General features: G+C 41.4%; 1 protein-coding gene across 1 annotated transcript in view; it reads left to right on the top strand.

The window, feature by feature from the left end:
- Positions 1-8747: 8747 nt before the first annotated feature.
- RTN1 (reticulon 1) overlaps positions 8748-20044 on the top strand; it is a 230156-nt gene continuing 218859 nt past the window's right edge. Inside the window, exon 1 of the mRNA XM_047079823.1 lies at positions 8748-8988. Within this exon, the coding sequence (XP_046935779.1) occupies positions 8748-8988 (241 nt within the window). The remainder of the gene's footprint in view (positions 8989-20044) is intronic.

Below are 20044 nucleotides of genomic sequence, written 5' to 3' on the forward strand. Positions count from 1 at the left end.
TTTTGACCTCTCCAGATAGCAGTAATCTTTATGTCTTCTGATTTATCATATGACTTTATCTGTACCTTGTTCCTAGTGCTTATCACCTTCTGCTTTGGATTTTGATTATTCACATGCTCATTTTATTATCTCCATGATTTGATTGTACACGTATTGAAAAACGGATTCATCTTTGTATTCCCAAAGTGCCTGGTATAAACATTTGAACAAATTTGATTGGACTCACCAGATATTCCATGTACTTCTTTATATTTTCCAGGATCCTTTGCCATTAGACTTGGGGCATGTAACTAGTTCTGGCAAGTACTCTGTAAGGAGTTATGTGTAACACTTGGAGTTTGACATATTTGGGAACAGATGAGAATTCTCCACTCCTTCTCCCTTCTTATCCTTCTGTGACAGTCTACAAGGCCATGTGTTCCAGCTACAACTTGGTGGAGTTTCTATGTCTGAGTCTCTGATTGTGTAGATCAGGGCTTCCTCTGAACTGTACTAGTTGTGTGTCTAAGCCTCTGAGATTTCAGAATTAATACTTTACTGCAGCATAGCCTGTCTTAGCCTGACAAATAGAGGAAGTACTCAGTACATTTATGAATGAACAAATGAAGAAGGTGTCTATTGAATAAATTGTGTCGGTGGAATTGCTCAAGAAGCATGATCCACAGCCCGTAGGAGGTTCCAGTTTCATAGGTGTCTGCACAAAAAAGGCAATATCATCAGATTGTAAGTAGTCAACCGTTTGATATCATTCTTCCTATAAATATCTTATAAACCTTTTGCTTTAAAAAATTCATTTTGTAGTTTATTTTGTATGTAGTTTCATGGTTTGTTTTCTTTTGGGGGGTGTAGCAAAATTTGAAGTTAGGTATTAGACATGCTTGCTCATTGAAAGCTAACATGAAGTTTTCTTGATGCAGTCAAATGCATAATCCTTATCTTCCTCTGGTTTACCAACAGCCTATAGCACTCCTTTAATGAATTGATTTTTGATGCTTAAAACGACTTTACATGGAAAATTTATAAGCAAAACTTACTAGTATCCAAAGGATGTTGGTTGTTTACCTTTGAGATATTTAATATAACTTTTTTTTCTTAGAGTATTCAGAAAAGATGAAAAAAGTTTAGGAAGAAAATAAATGTTTTCACAATCCCAGAGATAACTTCGGTTACAATATTACAATCTGTAAGGCTTGGTGAGCAGGGTTATAGTTTGTTGAAATGAATTCATCCCGGAAGAAGTTAAGCATATTCCTCTGACTCTCAAGGGCATGCCATTGCAATTCTGTGGGCTGTCTTCCCTGGGCAGGGCAGAATGCTTTGGTTCTTGACTTCTCTCCTTATCAAAATCTAAGCTAAGCTTAGTAAAGCTGTCTGGTAATTCACTATGAGATGTCAGTACTATGAATGCCAAGTTATCATTTCTGGGGATACTGCCATTTACAACAGTGCTGACCTGACAAATTTATAAAGTCAAAATGTTGAATTTCCAATACCAATTACAGGCTAGAGTAGAAGCAACTTTTGGCAGAAAGATCTAACTAAACTCTCCACAGTTAAGCTGCATAAGAAGTTATAATTCTGTTAAAGAATAACATTATTTCATGCATCACCAGTTAGTTATCCTACAATGTGATATTAGTTTCAGGTATAGAATTTACTGATTCTGAGACACAGAGTTTTGGTGGTCCCATCTGCTCTACGACACCAGTGGTCAAACTTGTGTTACAGTATATATGGAATCTTAAATATGGTCTGGCTCTGGGCACTTTTACATCAGTATTCCCCTCAACTCTTCTTGGAACTCTCATGTAAACTTAAGCAAAGTAATGTTTCAGGACCCCACTTACAGTGGAGTTCCTGCCAGTCCCTAACTTTGATGAAAAAGCAGCTTTAAGGATAAAGAGCTTCAAGCAAGGAGGGAGAGAAAACAATTTCTCCTCAGACTGACTAACCCCACAGAAGCCCCGGGGATCCGGGATTTCATAACGTATTTGTCAGGCTCAAAGATGAGGCCATGCCAGTTCATAAAGACTACAGACTCTTGGAAGATGGTATGACACTTTCCTCAGGATATATTGGGGCCATATGAATAAGACCAGTGCCCTTTAAACTGGAACTAACCCCATAACTGTGGCCCAACCATGAATCTGGAGTTTCAGTAATTACCATTTAAAGTTAAAAGAAAACTGGTTTTGCCTAATGCTCCTACTGAGCTGTCCAGGGTTCTGACCTCCACACAGGCCATCAGTACCTTTCTCATCCTGGTCTTCATGCTGATGATTTTGCTTCAGACTCAGAATACTTTGGATGTAGTCTGTAATTACTAATCTTGAGTACCTCTGTGGTCTATATTGAGCTCTATAGTGGCATAAGAGCTCTGCTGGGCTCTTGTCAATGGCATACTATGTGCAAACTGAAAAATTGATTATGCTATGTGAGGACTTTACATTTGGAGAGCTTAAGTCATAGTCAGAAGGCTTAGACTTCAGTAACAGCTGCTTTAGCCTTGTGACTTTGATAAAAATCTCTGAAGTTTGTTCAGAACCTTAGTTTTCTCATTATCCCTGCACAATAAAATGTGATGAATATCTGCAACATAAATGACAAAAGTACAAAACAAAGAGTATTTAAAAATATTTAAGGAAAAATACCTGATTGGAAAAGTAAACACTGGATACAAAAGGCAATTCACAAAATAACAAAAACAGATTACCCACATGGTATATAAAAATTAATTCAAAGTGTACCTAAACATAAGATGTAAAACTATGAAAATCTTAGAAGAAAATTTAGCTGTAAATCTTTTGACCTAGGATTAGGCAATGGTTTCTTAGATATGACACCAGACCATAAGCAACAAAAGGGAAAATAGATGAATTGGACTTCATAAAAAGTAAACATGTTTGTGCTGCAAAGGATGCCATCAAGAAAGTAAAAAAGACAATTCACAGACTGGGAGAAAAAGAATTGCAAATCATATATCTGATAAAAGACTTATATCCAAAATTAGAAAGAACTTTTACAACTAAATAATAAAAGACAAATAACCCAATTCAAAAATAAGCATAGGAATGAGCAGACATTTCTCCAGAGTCTGAAGCTATACCAATGGCCAAGAAGCACATGAAAAGATGCTGAATGAACATCATTAGCTATCAGGGAAATGCAAATCAAAACCACAATGTGATATTACTTCACACCCACTAGGATGGCTGTAATAAAAACAAGAAGATAATGACAAGTGCTGAGAAGGAGGTGGACAAATTGAAACCCTTATACATTGCCAACAGGATTTTTAAATGGTGCAGTTAATTTGGAAAACAAAATTAAAAATTGATAATTCCTCAAACAATGAAACACAGAGACCCTATATGACCCAGCAATTCTAATCCTAGGTACCTATGCAAGATGAAAGAAAACATGCCCGCAAAAAAACTTGTACAAAAACATTTATAGCAGTAGAAACAACCTAAATGTCCATCAACTGATGAGTGGTTAAACAAATTATAGTGTATACATACAGTGTAGGAGAATCCATACAAAAAAAGGAATAAAGTACTGATCTGTGCTATAACGTAAGTGAACCTTGAAAACATTATACTAAGGAAAATAAGCCAGTCACAAAAGGGCACATATGGTATGATTTCATTCAAATGGAGTGTCCAGACTAGGCAAAGTTATGGAGTCAGAAAGTAGATTAGCGATTGCCTAGGACTGGATTTAGATTGTGGGGATGGAGGGTGACTGCTAATGGGCACAAAGTTTCTTTTTGGAGAGATGAAAATGTTTTCTAGTTGATTGTGATAATGGTTGCAGAACTATGTGGATATACTTAAAATCATTGAATTAGACACTTTATATTGTATGCAAGTTATATCTCAATAAAGCTATTAGTGAAACAAAAAAATACAAATTACCAAAAGCACATTTGAAATCTCCTAATTCATTGGTCATCACATTAGTATAAAACTTACTGTGAAGATAACATATCTCTCATCAGATTTTGGAAATTAAAAGTATGCATGTGTGTGTACTCAATGAGATCTGTTTACAAACTGCAAAGAACTATTCAATTTACTTCCATAATGTATATTTTGGTTTTCTCCTCAAGCTCAGAACGTCTTAAAAGGTGTTTTGTGAGTCCAAAGCATGGAGAATTCATGTTACAGATCTCCTAATTCATAATTTCACCCAAAGAGAAAAAAAACTTTCCAGTTTTGTTCAAAGGCACAAATTCTATAAGGAAACCAAAACTGGGTTTAGTGAAAAGTGATCAAGTCTCTTCTTTCCATCTCTACTAGAGGACATTAGAAGCATCTATGTTTTATCCCCATGGATGGCAGAGTAACAGCAGCCACTTCCTGTGGACAGAAGGAGCCCAGTGCATTCCAAATGCATTGTGAGACATTGTGAGTGTTGTAGTGGAGAAAACACAGCGGTCTTGTGCACCAGCCTATGGTCTCTATAAATTAGTTTCAATCTAAGTATTCTTTCACTGCAGTAGGAAATGGAGAACTGTTTTCCATATGAAATTCAAGAGCTTCCACTCATTGGGGTAGAGTAAAACCCATGTTGCAAAATGAGCTAGATGCTATAGACAAAATAAGCTTTGAACCAATCCCACACACAATGATTTCAGAAAAATCTGAGGCTGCAGAATGAGTCTCATCTTGAGTCAAACACTTTATCTTACTAAATCAATGGGTGTATTTCACAGTTGCATTTTTTTCTAAAAAGTTTCAAAAGTAGAGCCTTGGCTTGGGTGCTAATAAACATATATAATCCAGAGAAGGAAAATACTTGGTATGTGTTGCCATATCTCCTTCACTTGCCTGCATGTAGATATTATCTTTCTAGGCACTTTTTCCTGCTGAATCTGAACATGGCCTAAGACTCTCAGCACAGTGCCCCAAGCACTCATTACTAATCAGTCAATGAATTGTATTTGCCATTCCTGATATAGGCTATTCCAAGTTGAGATGTATTTGTGTGTGTGTGTTACCCAACTACTTGAAAGAATCTTTGAAGGGGACACCTGGGTGACTCAGTTGGCTGAGGATCTGGCTCTTGATTCCAGCTCAGGTCATGATCCCAGGATTGTGGGGTCAAGCCGTGCATCAGGCTCCACGCTGAGTGTGGCGTCTGCTTAAGATTCTCTCTCTCTCTCTCTCTCTCTCTCTCTCTCTCTCTGTTTCTCTCCCTCTGCCCCTCTCCCTCATGATCTCTCTCTCTCTCTAAAATAATAAAAACAGAAGCATTGAAATATATTTATTTTTATGTAAGGTTTGCCTTTTAGAATTATAGGACTTACAAGTAGAAACAGACCAATGGTCACTCAATATAGGGGAACATTTCTCATCTAATTTGATTTAAATGCCTTTAAATTTGTTTGAAATGAACTCTTTGATTCTTTGGCTTTGACTCTTTCATCTTTGCAAATATAAATACCCAGGCAGAGCTTTTACCATTATAAGCCATTCTCTGGAAGTAATTTGGCATGTGCTATTATACCTTAATAATATAACTACTTATGTCAACCCATTTGGTGCGGCCCCCCCACCAAACCCAGTGCAGAAGATACTATTAAAATATCTAGGTTACAGTTAAGGAAACTGAGGCACAGAACTCTTATGTAACTTTAATATTGAAGCTGGAAAGGGTTTCATATTGGTTAAAGTTTGTTACTTGTAGTGCTCTTTTTGCATACTCCATGCTCCCTTTCCCCATGATATAAGAGTTGGTCTAAGTTAAGAAGCTAGTGTTAAATAAATGCTCTTCACTAGATTCCCTCTTTTGAAATAATGAACAAAACTTCTTTTCCAGAAAACAATAGCAGGAGACAAAACCAGACAGTTCTTTTGTCTCGACTCTTCTTGCCCAGAATTCTTTAAAAGTGCCAACCTTATTTTTTTTTTTTGTATCAAAAGCATGTTAGAGCAATTCATAACTTAGAGCAACTATGCAAGCCCTGCAATTCCACAGCCGACTGTATCATGCCCATAAATCTTCAAAGTAGTCAAGCTTTGTCAGTCTGCAAGGGTACAAATATAACATTGATAAACATTGGTAAATTCACACCAAAGCACAAACCTGAGGGGTACCTGGGTGGCTCAGTCAGTTCAGTGTCCTACTCTTGGTTTGGCTCAGGTCATGATCTCATGGTTTGTGAGTTTGAGCCCCACATCGGGCTCTGTGCTGACAGTGTGGAGCCTGCTTGGGATTCTCTCTCTCCCTCTCTCTCTGCCCCTCCCCTGCTCATTCTTGCTCTCTCTCTCTCTCTCTCTCTCACTTAAAAATAAACTTAAAAAAAAAAACCCCAAAAACACAAACTTGAAGATTTCTTCACCCAAATAGACGATGATTTGTGTATATCCAGAGGAAGAACCTAAAACATAAAGATAGTTGTGAAAATTGCTAAAACAGAAACAGCGAATGAACCTCTTTTCAGCAAGGCAAAATAGAATTATTTATTAAAATAAAATTTCCATCAAATTGGAAATGAAAATGGAAATTTTCAGTCACAATGGAAATTTTCAATTTCCTCTAACAAGTAAAATCTAAATATACTTAACTGGCTATTTTCTCCTCACATTCTCAATTAGAGTACTGATCAGCATCTGATGAAATATGGAAAATAATTAGAATCATATTCCCAAATTATTTATCTATTTAGGCACAAGGAAGCTAAGAGGCTTGTGTTGCTATTGCAGTTTTTTAATGATGACTTTCATGAGTGTTTCTCAGGGAAAGAAAATAACATATTCTGTGTAATTCTGTATGAAACTGCCCTACCAGAACAATTTTCAAATATTCAGTACCCATTGATAACCACTTAATGTTATAGAGTTAGAGCTTTCTGTGTTCTTGGCATGTTATAATAAAACTGGGAAATTCCCTTCTGGTATCTCTGATGGCTTCAAGGGGTTCTAAACAATAGATTTGAAAAAAATCTCACAAGTGCCCCCTGAGTACACAACAGGATTAAGCTACACAGAAACATCGCAGTGAAATAGCTTTTTGTCTTAAAGATTTCTTAAACAGGCTTGTTTTACCCATGGAAAGATTTCAAAAACCACGATGATTCATGATAACCAAGAATTTTTTGGTTGTTGTTGTTGGAGGGGGTGATTTTTTATAGCTTTATTGAGGTAAAATAGATATCCATTAAATTGCACATATTTATAGTAAACAATTTGATGAGTTATGACATGTATACACCTATGAAGCTATCACCATAATCAAGATTATGAACATGTCCATCATAATTTTTGCAGATAACAGTAATGTAAAATTTTTGTGATCATCATATCCCCAGGGACATCTGGCACTAGTAGGCCATATCTATGGTCTACTGAGTGAATACATTTTCTCTAATTTGTTGTCACTGAACATCTTTTGAACAATAGTGTACTAGAAGAATAAAGAGTTGGACAGAATCCAGGCTTTTAATTTTCAGCATTTTTTGAAGAGCATCTGAATAGCCTTTGAATATAAAAATCAACAGGTGGAGACCCTTGACAGGCCTATGGTGGCTTAGCAGTCCCACAAAGCCTCAAGTAGTTCTAGCCCTACCATTTTTAGAGAAAAAGCAGTGGATAAGCCTATTCCTCTACCCTGTGTGTTGGCTTGAACCTTATTTTTTTTCCAGCTTCATCATTTTATAGACCATTTATGAACCAATAGCGCACAAGTTTTGTTTGAAAAGATGGGTCAAAATATGGGAACGACACATTATAAGCCAACTCCTCTGAGTTTTGGTTTTTCTCATGTATCGTTCCACCTTGTCAGAGACAGCTGTAAAAGAAAATAAAAAGCAGCAAGGTTCCTGAGATGTCCACGTTCTCAAATGAAATAGACTGCGCAGACAGCTGATAATCAGTATGGCTTTGGCTCAGTGTTCTGAAAGGAAGCGTAGCTGCTTTTTGTCCTGCCTAGTGACATCCGATTTGCTTTCGTTGCTGGTACGGATGAGGTCTGGTAAGCTTTTTTCTGGGACTCTCCTCATAGTTCTTTCCTGTACTCCGCTGTGTTCAGCCCCGTTCTGGAAACAACAGTTTTTAAGAACGCAGTATTTAACTTCGGGGTTGCAGTTGCCTCCCTCTGCCAACACCCATCTTCACCCCTCCCCGCGCAGCCCCACATCCCCTCCACCGCTGAGACTGGTCACCCTCAGAACCGTGGCCTTGAGGTCTCTAAGCTTCCCTTCTTTGCCTCAGGTCCCAAGACGCCAGTCCGGGCTTAACTTTAGGAGTTGGGAGGGCAGCTTGCCTAATCAGTCACGCTTCAGCTGGGGACTGCTTCTACCTGCTCATCTTCTCCTTGGATTCAAGGAAGACTCGAGTGGATTTGGCACATCCCCTAATCTGGGCCTGCCACTAGCAGGCCGGGGGCTGACGTGGGCCGAGGGAGCCCAGGACCAGGCAGGCCATTTCCACCTGCGTAATAACAGGCTTGGGAGTAGCGAGGCGGCGGCGGCGGCGGCTGGAGTAGGAGGAGGAGCGCAAGCAGCGGCCGCGGCGGGGCCGGGAGGAAGAGGAGGGGGAGGAGGAGGAGCTGAAGCGGGGAGAGCGGCAGCCAGCGGCTCCGCCGGAGTTGCAGCAGCAGCGGCGGCGGCGGCGGCGCTGACACCGCAGCCTCCCCGAGCCCCGAGTCCAGGCGGGGGCAGCAGCAGGGAGCGCCCGGCCGCCCCAGGCACCGCACCTCGGCCCCGCCACACCGCCGTCGCCGCGCCGGGGGCACCGCCAGCCATGGCCGCGCCGCCCGATCCCCAAGACGAGCTGCTGCCGCTGGCAGGCTCCGGGTCCCAGTGGTTCGGGGACCGGGGGGAGGGGGAGAACGAAGCCGTGACGCCGACAGGGGCCAAGCCGGCGCCGCAGGCGGGGGAGCCCGGCCGGGGGTTGGGCGCTGGGGCCAGGGACGCGGCGCCGCGGGAACTGGACTCGGGCCCCGCCCGGCCGCCGCCCGTTGCCATGGAAACTGCATCCACAGGTAAGGCGGGCGACGGGCGCCGCTGCCCCCCAAATGGCGTCGGGGACCCGGGTCCCCCAGCCGGTCCCCTGCTCCGCAGCTCGGCTCTGCACCTCGCTCGCGCTCTCTACCTGGAGCACCAACCTCAGCCCTGCTTCGTCGCCACGGGCGACTGAATATTGGCGGACTGTAGAAAACAGGAATTTTTTTTTCTTTCAAATGCTCCGAAGAAGTCAAAATACTATTAATTCTTTTTATGTCGTTATCATTGTTATCTGGGCTTTAAAAATTGTCCTCAGGGGCAAACGGCAGCATCCTGGCGGCCGGCGCGCCCGCGTACAAGTTTCTTCCTTCCGCCAAGGGGTTGGGGGCCGGAGGGCCCGCCCGGCCAGTTGCGATGATTTTCTGGGGCGTGTTTGCGCTCCGCGTGCGCGCGGGCTCCCGGGGACGCTGACAACAAAGCGACGGGCAGGCCGGCTGCCGCTACGCCGGGCTCGGTCCCAGGCAGGGATGTGGCTTAAGTCTTCCTTACCCCTTCCCTCCACACATCGCCACACCCTACTCCCTCCCAGTCCCCTCTCCCGGCCTCCACCTCCTCCTCCTCCTCGCCCCAGAAAACAGAAACCCCAAGGTGTATGTGTCTCTTTCTGGAGGGGCATCGTTGCTAGAGGGTTGGGAGTTGTGGCTGCCCCCGCCCACAACCTTTCCTTCCCAACTGCCCAGATGCCCCCATCTTGCAGGAAGCATTATTGAAACTTGGAACCCCTAAGAGCGGCCGGCCTGGCTGCGGTGTGAGAGGGCTTGAGTGGTGGTGGTGAGTGGACGAGGTACAGTTTACAGGCAGTATGGACGGCCCGGGCATTTGGAAATTGCCCTGGGCTCGGCCCCCCTCAGCCTGACTCCCCCTTTCGAGAACCGGAGCGCTTGGGTGCCCAGCTGGGACCAGGGCCTTGGAGCATCCCGGCCAAAGGATGCGGGAGGCGAGCTTTGAGTAAGGGCTGCCGGCCTGGGCAGCCCTGTGTTTCCAGGCAGGAGGTTCGAGAGGGGCCGTGTTGTGTTGTTTTCTGAAAAAGCTTCGTTGTAGTGGAATGGGAGTTGTGTAGATTTGGACACGTAGCCCTTGAGGATCTGGGGTGATGGGTGCTTCCGGAGGAAGGAAAGGGGGTGGGATTGGCCTGCGTGCTTTTGGCAGCCGATTTAGGGGAACCCCTTTCTGAAGCCAGCAGCTCTCGTAAGGGTCAGGTGGAGTGCATTAGGTAGTCTTAACTCTGATCTAGTTAGTATAGAGATTTGAGCTGAGGAAAGGAGGTTTGGGGAATGCGTTAACTAAAACATAAACATTCTGACGGAAAGAGAAAAAATGGGGACCATAATCAGAAAAAAAAAAAAGAAAAGGAAGAAAATAAAACTCCATTTGTCTTATATTGATTGTTAACTCAGGCTGTGGGGGTGGGAAAGATTCAAGACTAGGAAAGACTGCCTCGCCTCTCTCAACTTCTTCATCTAAATGAAAAGAAAACAAAACTCTTTATAATTGCAAAGGAAGGTAGAAAAAGATAATAGACAAAGGGAGGCACCTTTTTTTTTGTTGGTTTACCATTATCATTCTTTGTAACTCATAGTTCAGAACCTTTATCCACTGTCATCAAAGTTAATTATTTCTTTTTAAATATTGCCCACCTCCCATTAGTGTCACCAAGGTTAAGGGAACCGGGGAAAGGAAGCTAAGTGCCCTGTGTTCAGTAACTTACTATACACTAGAATGAGTTGCTATATATATGCTTAGGAGAACTCCTGTCACAAAGCAGGCATGTGTAATTTTTAACATTATTATTATAGAAATTTAGAGAAATATTTTGCTTTGTTGAATGTGTTGGGGGTTTCCTATCCTAGACCATAAATACGCTAATAAAATAGAACATGATGATTCTAAGTTTGGATGGGAGGAGAATGAAGGGAGGGAAAAGGAGTACATACTTTGCATATTTACATAGAAAATTTTTAGTTTATTATCACTGCTTGAAGGAATGTCTCATATAGTTGTTGATTGCTTAATGTTTTAAATCTTTATGTTTCATATTTCCTATACTGGAGAGACTACTATAAGAGACCTAGATGCTAGAAATGATATCTAAATAAACAACTAGGTCGTGAAAAATACAAACAAAATCTGGGCCAGCTTCCTTGTCTGTTATTATGACAGTTTTAACCTATAAGCAAAGTCAGTAAGTACATCTTTAACTTTATCAGAGACAAAATCTAGAAGAAGCCTATTACACTGATTTACTTTTTTAAAAGAATGGTGCTCTTTGGGACTCAAACTAAGAAGTAACTTAGACTTTGAGCATGAGGCACTGTAAACAGATTTTGTTTCTTTTACAGATAGAATTATAAAGTGTAAGACAGATACTGATATTTTAAAAGCTTTTTTTTTTTTTTCTGAAAAACACCACTAATCATGCCATCTGGACAGAAATTCTGTTATTTATTTTTATACATTGATGGTAATTAAAGTTCCTAAAGAAACATTTCCAAAAATATTTCTTAGTAATGTCCTGCAACGAATGTGTTTAAACATCACTAAAACTGCACTGTAGTTTCTAGTATTCTCATTGCTTCCGTCCCTTTTGTGGATTGGACATGTTCTTTAAAAAAGTAACTCTTTTAAAGCTACAATTTTTCATGTCTAAAATTGATAACGGGCATGCAAAATGATGTCTGTTGCCAAGGGAACATTTAATACACCGTGTGTAGGCTACAACATGTTAGAGTTGTTAAATCATGAATCAGTGCCATCATCTAATAACTTTATACAAAGGATGGTAAGAGCAACTGTTTTGTTTTTTCATGATCAGTTATTTTATTCCTGGAAACCATTCAAAAGGAGCATACAATAACACAAGGATAGAAGAATGGCCCTTTGTTTAAAGGAAGAATTTAAAATAGAACATTTGAGCAAAATGCAGTGGTAAGAAGTTAACTCATGGTTGCTTTGGAAATTAACTCATTGACCGCTTCATGCATGCAAGGCAAAATGAAGAACAGAATGGAGAATGGTCCAGATAAATAAATATGATTTCCTTCTGTAATACCGACTTATAGATAATTTGACTTAAATTACTAGATGATTGGAGAGGGAGAGAAGAGAGAAAGATTTTTACTTTACTTGGATCACAGTGCTCATAAATTTACATTTTTCAAATGCTCAATGTGATACTCTATGGGAAAAACTATAAATTGTCTATCATGATTTAAATAACTTGAGTTTTTATATATCCTGTGTTCTGTTTAATATAGTAAATTATACCATATACATTACTGATCATCTTCTAAAATTCACATGGAGGCTGGATTGACTGTCTTAACCTGTGGGTGTGTTTGATAGATGTGTGTACATTTTTTATTTGGAGTCATTCCCAGTAATCCCCTTCAGAAGGTGTAAATTTCAGTTTTCTGTTTTCTTTCATCTTTTGAGAAAGCTACAGTTCTGTTGAAATGAGAAGAAACACTGCACATGCTTTTACAATATTTTACAGAACATGTAAGAAGAATAAAAGAATTTTTTTTTTTAGTTTTTATTAGCATTCTGGCTCAAATAAAAGAATTTCTTTTTTTTTTTTTTAATTTTTTTTTTTCAACGTTTATTTATTTTTGGGACAGAGAGAGACAGAGCATGAACGGGGGAGGGGCAGAGAGAGAGGGAGACACAGAATCGGAAACAGGCTCCAGGCTCCGAGCCATCAGCCCAGAGCCCGACGCGGGGCTCGAACTCACGGACCGCGAGATCATGACCTGGCTGAAGTCGGACGCTTAACCGACTGCGCCACCCAGGCGCCCCCAAATAAAAGAATTTCTAATGTAATTTATTTCTCTGGACATAGTCTCTGGTTATAATTAATATTTCTGCTAGAAAGTATGTATATGTCCTTTCATATAGGGAATTCAAATCAGGTTACATTAAAATTTAGAAACACTTACATACCCTAAAAATACATTGATTATAAATTTTATCAAGGCGGGGTGCCTGGGTGGCTCAGTGGGTTAAGCGTCAGACTTTGGCTCAGGTCATGATCTCACAGTTCATGGGTTTGGCCCTGTGTCGGGCTCTGTGCTGACAGCTCAGAGCCTGAAGCCTGTTTTGGATTCTGTGTCTCCCTCGCTCCGCCCTCCCCCGCTTGTGCTCTGTTTCTCTCCGTCTCTCAAAAATAAATAAATGTTAAAAAAAAGAATATTATGATAAATTTTATCAAGGCTTCCAGCATAACTTCCTCTTTATGAGCTCACTGTTCTGGAAACCCATCCTGGTCATTACCCCTCAAATCTTCCATAGGCCTTCTTGCCATCTTTTTTCTAGTGTTCATCTACTTCTTATTCTGATTCTAGTGTTCATCTACTTCTGATTCTGCAGGTGAGTTGTGTATTATTTTGCTCATTATACTGTATCCTGAGTAGGGTACAGATCACAAAAAGTTTTTATTATCTGCAAAGTGAGAAACCATTGCGGTTCAATTCAATTTAGTAAACATTCATTGAATGCCTACTTTTTTAAGTATCGTGGTTTCCTAGAATATGTACATCTTTCTGTGTCACATTAATATTTAGTTTAATGAAACAATTCCTTTGGTGTCATTTCTCATTTTCCTTATTCCCAAGTCATTGCTGGAAGCTTGTCTAGAAGAGATTATGATCATCTACCCACATGGGCACAAGGGCATGAATTAGTTTTCCAAGGTCAACACAGGATCAATAAACATGAGCATGACTTGCTCAGACCACACAGCTGTGGGAAAACAAAACCTATGTATCTTTGTGTCAATCTATGGGATTGAGGTCAAGAGAAGGGAAGGTTTTATTTATTTTCTTACTATGGGAGACTTTAAAGCATATTAGTAAAGTAATACGTGAGACACCTGGGTGGCTCAGTCGATTGAGCCATGATTTTGGCTCAGGTTATGATCCCACAGTTCATGAGTTTGAGCCCTGTGTCAGGCTCTGTGCTGGCAGCATGGAGCCTACTTGGGATTCTCTGTCTCCCTCTCTCTCTGCCCCTCATTCGCTCTTGCTCTCACTCTCTTTCTCTCAAATATAAATATATAAATAAACATTAAAAAATAAAGTGATACAAATAATTCAGTAGGGATGGAAAGATGGATAAAGTAGGAGAGAGAGTGCATTTCTTGCAACTGAATAGGTGAGGGGAAATGGATCCAACGCATAGTGGAGGGTTGATGTTAGATGGACTTTAGGACAGTTTGTGGATATAACTGGAAGAAAGACAGAGGAGGGGGGCACAGGTACAGGGATGGGTCTGAGAACAGGTTGGGGTTCTCTTCCAACTGCTTCTATTTTCGATGAAATAGGAAGCAAGGTCAAGAGCACAGGAAGGCAGGAGTGGAGCTGGAAGTTTGAGGGGAGAGGAGAAAGTATGAAATGGTGTAAAATAGCAGAGTGAAAGGACTAGGGGAAGCTGGGAATTCTGAGAAGCCCTCAGGCTCACTTGGAATTTGTGGTCATGAGCTTGATGTGAGACTAGTTATCATACATGTTATCTTTTTTTTTTTTTTCAGCCATGTCCAGCTGTCTAGGCATTGGTTTGGATTAGGTGGATGGTTGAACTGGTTTTGATTTTGAGAAAAAGAGAGGGTCCTTGGAGGAGGTGAGCTGTGTATAAGGCAGTGAGGATACTGATGGGTTATGGAATCCGGGGAGAAAGGAAGGAAGACAAGAGGGGGATGACGCACAGTGAGAAGATGATATAAATGGGTTGCATGTGCTGGCAGGGCAGAAGAACAGATGGGCCAGGGTTTCCCGAGTGAGGGAGCTGAAAGGATAAGAGGTGGTGCTTCCAGAGTGGGGTTGGAGACAGATTAAGGAGGGGGCACAGTTATTGAGGGGAGTAGGAGACTGAGCGGGAGTGGAAGACAAGGTCATTGGAGGAGTGGGGTCCAGAAGAACGGCAAGGGCAGGAGTGAAATAGTCATCTGTATGATTACTGAAATCACAAGGAACCATGGCAGAGATTGGAGAAGGACGGTGAACTCAGTGCTGATATCTTTAGGAAAGGTCATAGTGGCCTCAGCTTCAGTGCTAGGGGTTTTTAGAGGAGAAGGAAGAGCAGTGTCCTATAAAATTATAAATGTAAAGTCCTTATTGTAGGTTCTGCAAACTCTACTTAATATGTACAGAACGTAGGAGATGCAACTTAAAATGGTTCATGGTGGGGGATGGGAACTTTGAGGGTTGTAATTAACTAAATATGAGCTAGTGGTATGGTGAAATTACTAAAATCTCTTATGTAATTTTAGATCGTATTAATAGAAAGTCTTGGGTACACATTATATGAGGTACTAATTCCTCTAGATTCTGCTCTAGGCAGATTTGGAGTCCTGTACTAAACAAATGGATACTATGCTTTGAGAGACATTAATGGATTATAGAATAGTGATAGAAGGGTGACCAGATTGTGAGGCTTCTAGAAAAAATGCCACTTGAGAAACAGTTGAAGAAATTAGTAATTTTTAGCCATAATAAAGGAGGAATTAAAGGAGATCTGGATATTAAATTCAAATACTGGAAACAATCTTATGAAGCAGAGATGTGACCCAGGTGGTTTCACAGGGCAGAATTGGAATGGTGGGAAAATTAGAGAAGCAGATTTTTACTTAGTGAAGGAGAAAGTTTTAATAATTAGAACTACTTGGAAAAGAGATAGATTGCCCATCAGTTACTGACATTCAAGCAAAAGTGAGGTGGTTGTTTATTGGGCGAAACTCTGAAAGGAAGGTATTAGGCTATACCAAGAACTTTATACCTTCCTAAAAGAAAACAATGTGCCTAACTTTACATTGTGGTTTTTAACAGGAACATATTTCTCAAAAGCAAACAGCACGCTAATGAAACCAGAAACAGAGTCCATCTCAAAAACCATGGTTAACTCCAAATTAACTACCAAAAGTTCACTCTCCACAAAATTGTGGCCTTCTTGCAACTCTGTTGTTCTCCATTGTCCAGAAAAACTCCAGGGATGCCTGCGTGGCTCAGTTGGTTAAGTGCCAGACTTCAGCTCAGGTCACGATCTCATGGTTTGTGGGTTCGAGCCCCACATCGGGGTCTGTGTTGACAGCTCAGAGCCTGGAGCCTGCTTCAAATTCTGTGTCTCCCTCTCTCTCTGCTCCCCTCCCCCACTCACTCTGTATCTAGAGTCTCTCTCTCTCTCTCTCTCTCTCAAAAATAAATAAACATTAAAAAATTTTTTAAAAAAGAAAAACTTCATATTATAACATACTTGCTTAAGAACTATACACACACACACACACACACACACACACACACACACACAAAAAAGAACTACTCAATTTTATCCATTTGGGGTTATTAACCTAAACGTAAAAGCATGATATTTCAACCATCTCTTTTATTTATTCTTTTTCCTGGACTATCTTTTTCACTTTTTGCTACCATATCTAATTCCATAAATATTTAGCATATTCTAAAATATTTTGGGAATTCATTAAATAATTCTGTGGTGCTAAAAGCATCATATAAATCTCTCCTTAGTCCTCTGTATATTTTTGTGAGATTATTCATTGTAAAACCATGTTGGCTGGGTTTCTTAATGAATTACATTTTTAGTTAGAACAGTTCTGCATTCTGACTTCCACGTCCTATCCCCAAATGGATTTTCTAATTCATCTACTGCATGAGATTATTATAAAGCCAGTAATAGACCAAATTATTGCTTCTTGCATGTGAGGAATTTGTTGTATATCATATCTTTCAAAATACTTAGAATTTTGTTTTAGGCATAGCAAATCTTGATGCATTTTCAAGTAACAACCCTTGGATAACCAAAAATTATGCGTGCTCAAGTTATTGTTGATCTGGTTGATGAGCATAAGAATAAAAACCAATGTCATGTCTATCTTTGGCATGAATTTTGCAACTGATCCTGAAAAATGAGAGGACTTCTCAAAATGTTGTCTGGAGGTTGTCTGTTTCAAGATCACAGGAGGTGATCCATAGACCTCAAACCAGGGAAACAAGTCTGGCAGCTGCATATTAAAACTTCAAGAAGCACAGATTTATTGGAGCCCCTCCTTATTATGTTCAGCATTTTGTTAGGAGCTGTGAGCTCCCCATTCCCCATTCCTCTGAGCTTACTGTCTAGATGGGAGATAAGACTAACTCACACAAAACAAAGGTGAACAAGTCAGAGTACAGCCTGGTGCTTGGATGGATGGTACGAGCTTTAAGTGCTGTGCAAACTTCATGATTTTATGGGTCTTAGAGTTACTGGTCTTTTGAAAGAGGTGGGGTGTGACTTTGACCTAAATTATAGATAGAATAGGAATAAGCAGAAGTGAGCAGAAAGGCAGTTGGGGTGAGGGGAGAAATATGGGCGATGACCTGGGGATGACCAATGACTAGGCTGGTTGAACCTGCCCAGCTGGGTGAGGGGAGACAGATTCTGGGGGGCTTGAAAGCTATCACGGGACTCTAGACTCCTTGTATATGTATTCTGGGACCTTTGAAAGCTTGTGGGTGGGGCATGTAATATTATAAAGCTGTGTTAAACTGTATAAAACTGTTGCACAGTGGCATAGAAGATGAACTTGGTGGGGAAGCCTGATCCACTGTCAGGGTCAGGGCCTTGAATAAATAGCCATGGGAAGGAAAAGGAAGAAAGATGAGCAACTCCCCAGGAACATTCCATAGGACTTTGTGACTGACAGAATACAGGGGGTGAGGAAAGGAATAATTCAACTCTAAAGTTCCATGTCCTATGGCAGGGAGGATGTAGATATAGAGACATAGGAGGAGGAACTGGTTAGAGAGATGAGGGTAATTGATTCATTTTTAGTCATGTGAGGCTTCATATGATGACAGAGCACCTTGAGTGGAAGTTTCCCCTTGGTGATGAAGATAAAAGAATGGATTTTAGAGATGAAAACAGGATTGTTGATATAGATATAGAAAGTCAGAAGAGAAGCCCTAGAATACGTTCAGTTTGTGAAAGAAAGCACATTGTATGGGAAGAACAAAGGGCCAAGAACAGAGCAAGAGCTCTTTGCCTCTTACTAGCTGAGTGGCATTAGGTAAATTTTTGAACCTCCCTGAGCCTCAGATTCCATAGCAATGTATATGGTACTAGGGGTTGTAGAGAGTCTGGCAATCAAATGGTAAGTATTCTTATTATGAGAGTATCATGAAAGCCAAGATGGCACGGTATAGAATGAGCTCTGACTGGGAAAGCAGATTTGTCTCCTCTTGGCTCTGGCACCTAATACCATGTCAATGTGGGCAACTCTGCTTTCGACTCAGTTTCTTCATATGTAAAATGGGCATGATACTGTTTCCTGGCTATCTTACAGAGCTGTGTGAAGGTAAAATGAAGTAACACAGGGAGGTAAATGCAAATTGGAAAGAACTAATTATCTGTAAGGTGCTATTAATAGGAAGCCCGGTCAGCACTGTCAGATGCAGAAGAGAGGTCTAGGAGAACAAAGACAGAGAAAAAGTCATGTTACCTTAGCCTTAGGCTTTTTAATAGAAAATGCTTGCTGTGCTTACCTGGACCTCAGCCAAGTATCAGCAGGGAATGGCAGGAGAGCAAGGAAGAATGGGGGTGGGGAGAAGTGAGTTCTGGTGGAGCACATTGGAAGACATTTTGGCTACGGGGAGTGCATTTTGGCTCTATTCCTCATGTCCTGATAAGTGATCTGTGACTGACCAGGGCTAAGGTGTGCTCATGGGGGCCTGCTGGAGTGAGTGCGGGCAGCAGACGGAAAGGCAATAAATGTAGGGAGCTGTCTTAGATGTGTGTGGGAGCGGGTCTGGAAGAGGCTGCTTCTCTCACCAAAGAGGGTATTAGAGTGAAAGCCAGCTCCTGCCACTACCTATCGCGCCCACCTCTTGCCCCCAAGGGCAAGACTAAATCAGCTGGTCCTGTGGACTTGTGGGTATCTGCAAGCAAGTCTCATAGCTCTGTAGGTTAAAGTCTTTTATAAATAGACTAATGCTTCTGGAAAGATGGAACAAATATGCTTTTCTTTATCCTTCCTGCTAAGTAGAGCTAAAAACCCTGAACACACACACACACACACACACACACACACACACACACACACTAAACATAAAAAGACTCTGAAAGGTGGAGAGAGGAAGGCAATCTTACTAGGGACTCTGGGACTGAGGATGACACAGCAGTGAGTTCTCTGGGTTTTCTTTTTTCCTTACGTAGCTCAGACTGGGTATGGGAGAAGCCAGCAAGTGGGCAATGCCAGTGGGCACAGAAAAAAGCACCCACAAGAAAGCCTGCTCTCACCAGATGACCAGGAAAGGGACAGCCTAACAAGACAGAAAATGTTTTGACAATAACTTCTCTCCTCCAGCCAAACACCACAAAATAAACAGCTGCCTCCACCCCTATCCCACCAGCAAATGCTGAGTGGGGAGCCTAGACTCCACCCATGAGAAGCTGTGAGAGGCACCCCAACAGCCCTGCCCAACAATCCCAGTGCCAGAGGAGACCATGTGGGAGTCCTGGGCTTCCGCCTCCACCCAGGCAGGAGGCTGGGACCTAATAGGCCTGCCAGCTAGTGTGGTGACAGAGGAAGCCTAGAGGAGAGGTATGAGTTTTAACACTGCTCCCCAGTAATGAGATGGAGTGGAGAGCCTAAGCTCCCACCTTCCTCTGGCAGTGATATGGCAGTATCCCCCTTCCCTATTAGTGTGGCATTTAAAAAGATCTTTGTCTCATAACAAAACACCTCAAGTGTCCAGATTTTAACTGAAAATCACTTGTCATACCAGAACCCAGGAAGATCTGAATTTAAATGACAGAGGGATGATCAACACCAAGATGATATAGATATCTGAATTATCTGACGAGGATTTTAACTTATTTTTAATGTTAATTTTTGAGGGAGAGAGACAGACAGAGTGTGAGTGGGGGAGGGGGGCAGAGAGAGAGGGAGCCACAGAATCTAAGGCAGGCTCTGGGCTCTGAGCTTCAGCACAGAGCCTGATGCAGGCCTCGAACTCATGAGCCATGAGATCATGACCTGAACTGAAGTCA

Source organism: Lynx rufus, unplaced genomic scaffold (assembly GCF_022079265.1).
Source record: "Lynx rufus isolate CCGP_SWC_20201006 ecotype Redwood Valley unplaced genomic scaffold, mLynRuf1.p SCAF_17, whole genome shotgun sequence".
NCBI lineage: Eukaryota > Metazoa > Chordata > Mammalia > Carnivora > Felidae > Lynx > Lynx rufus.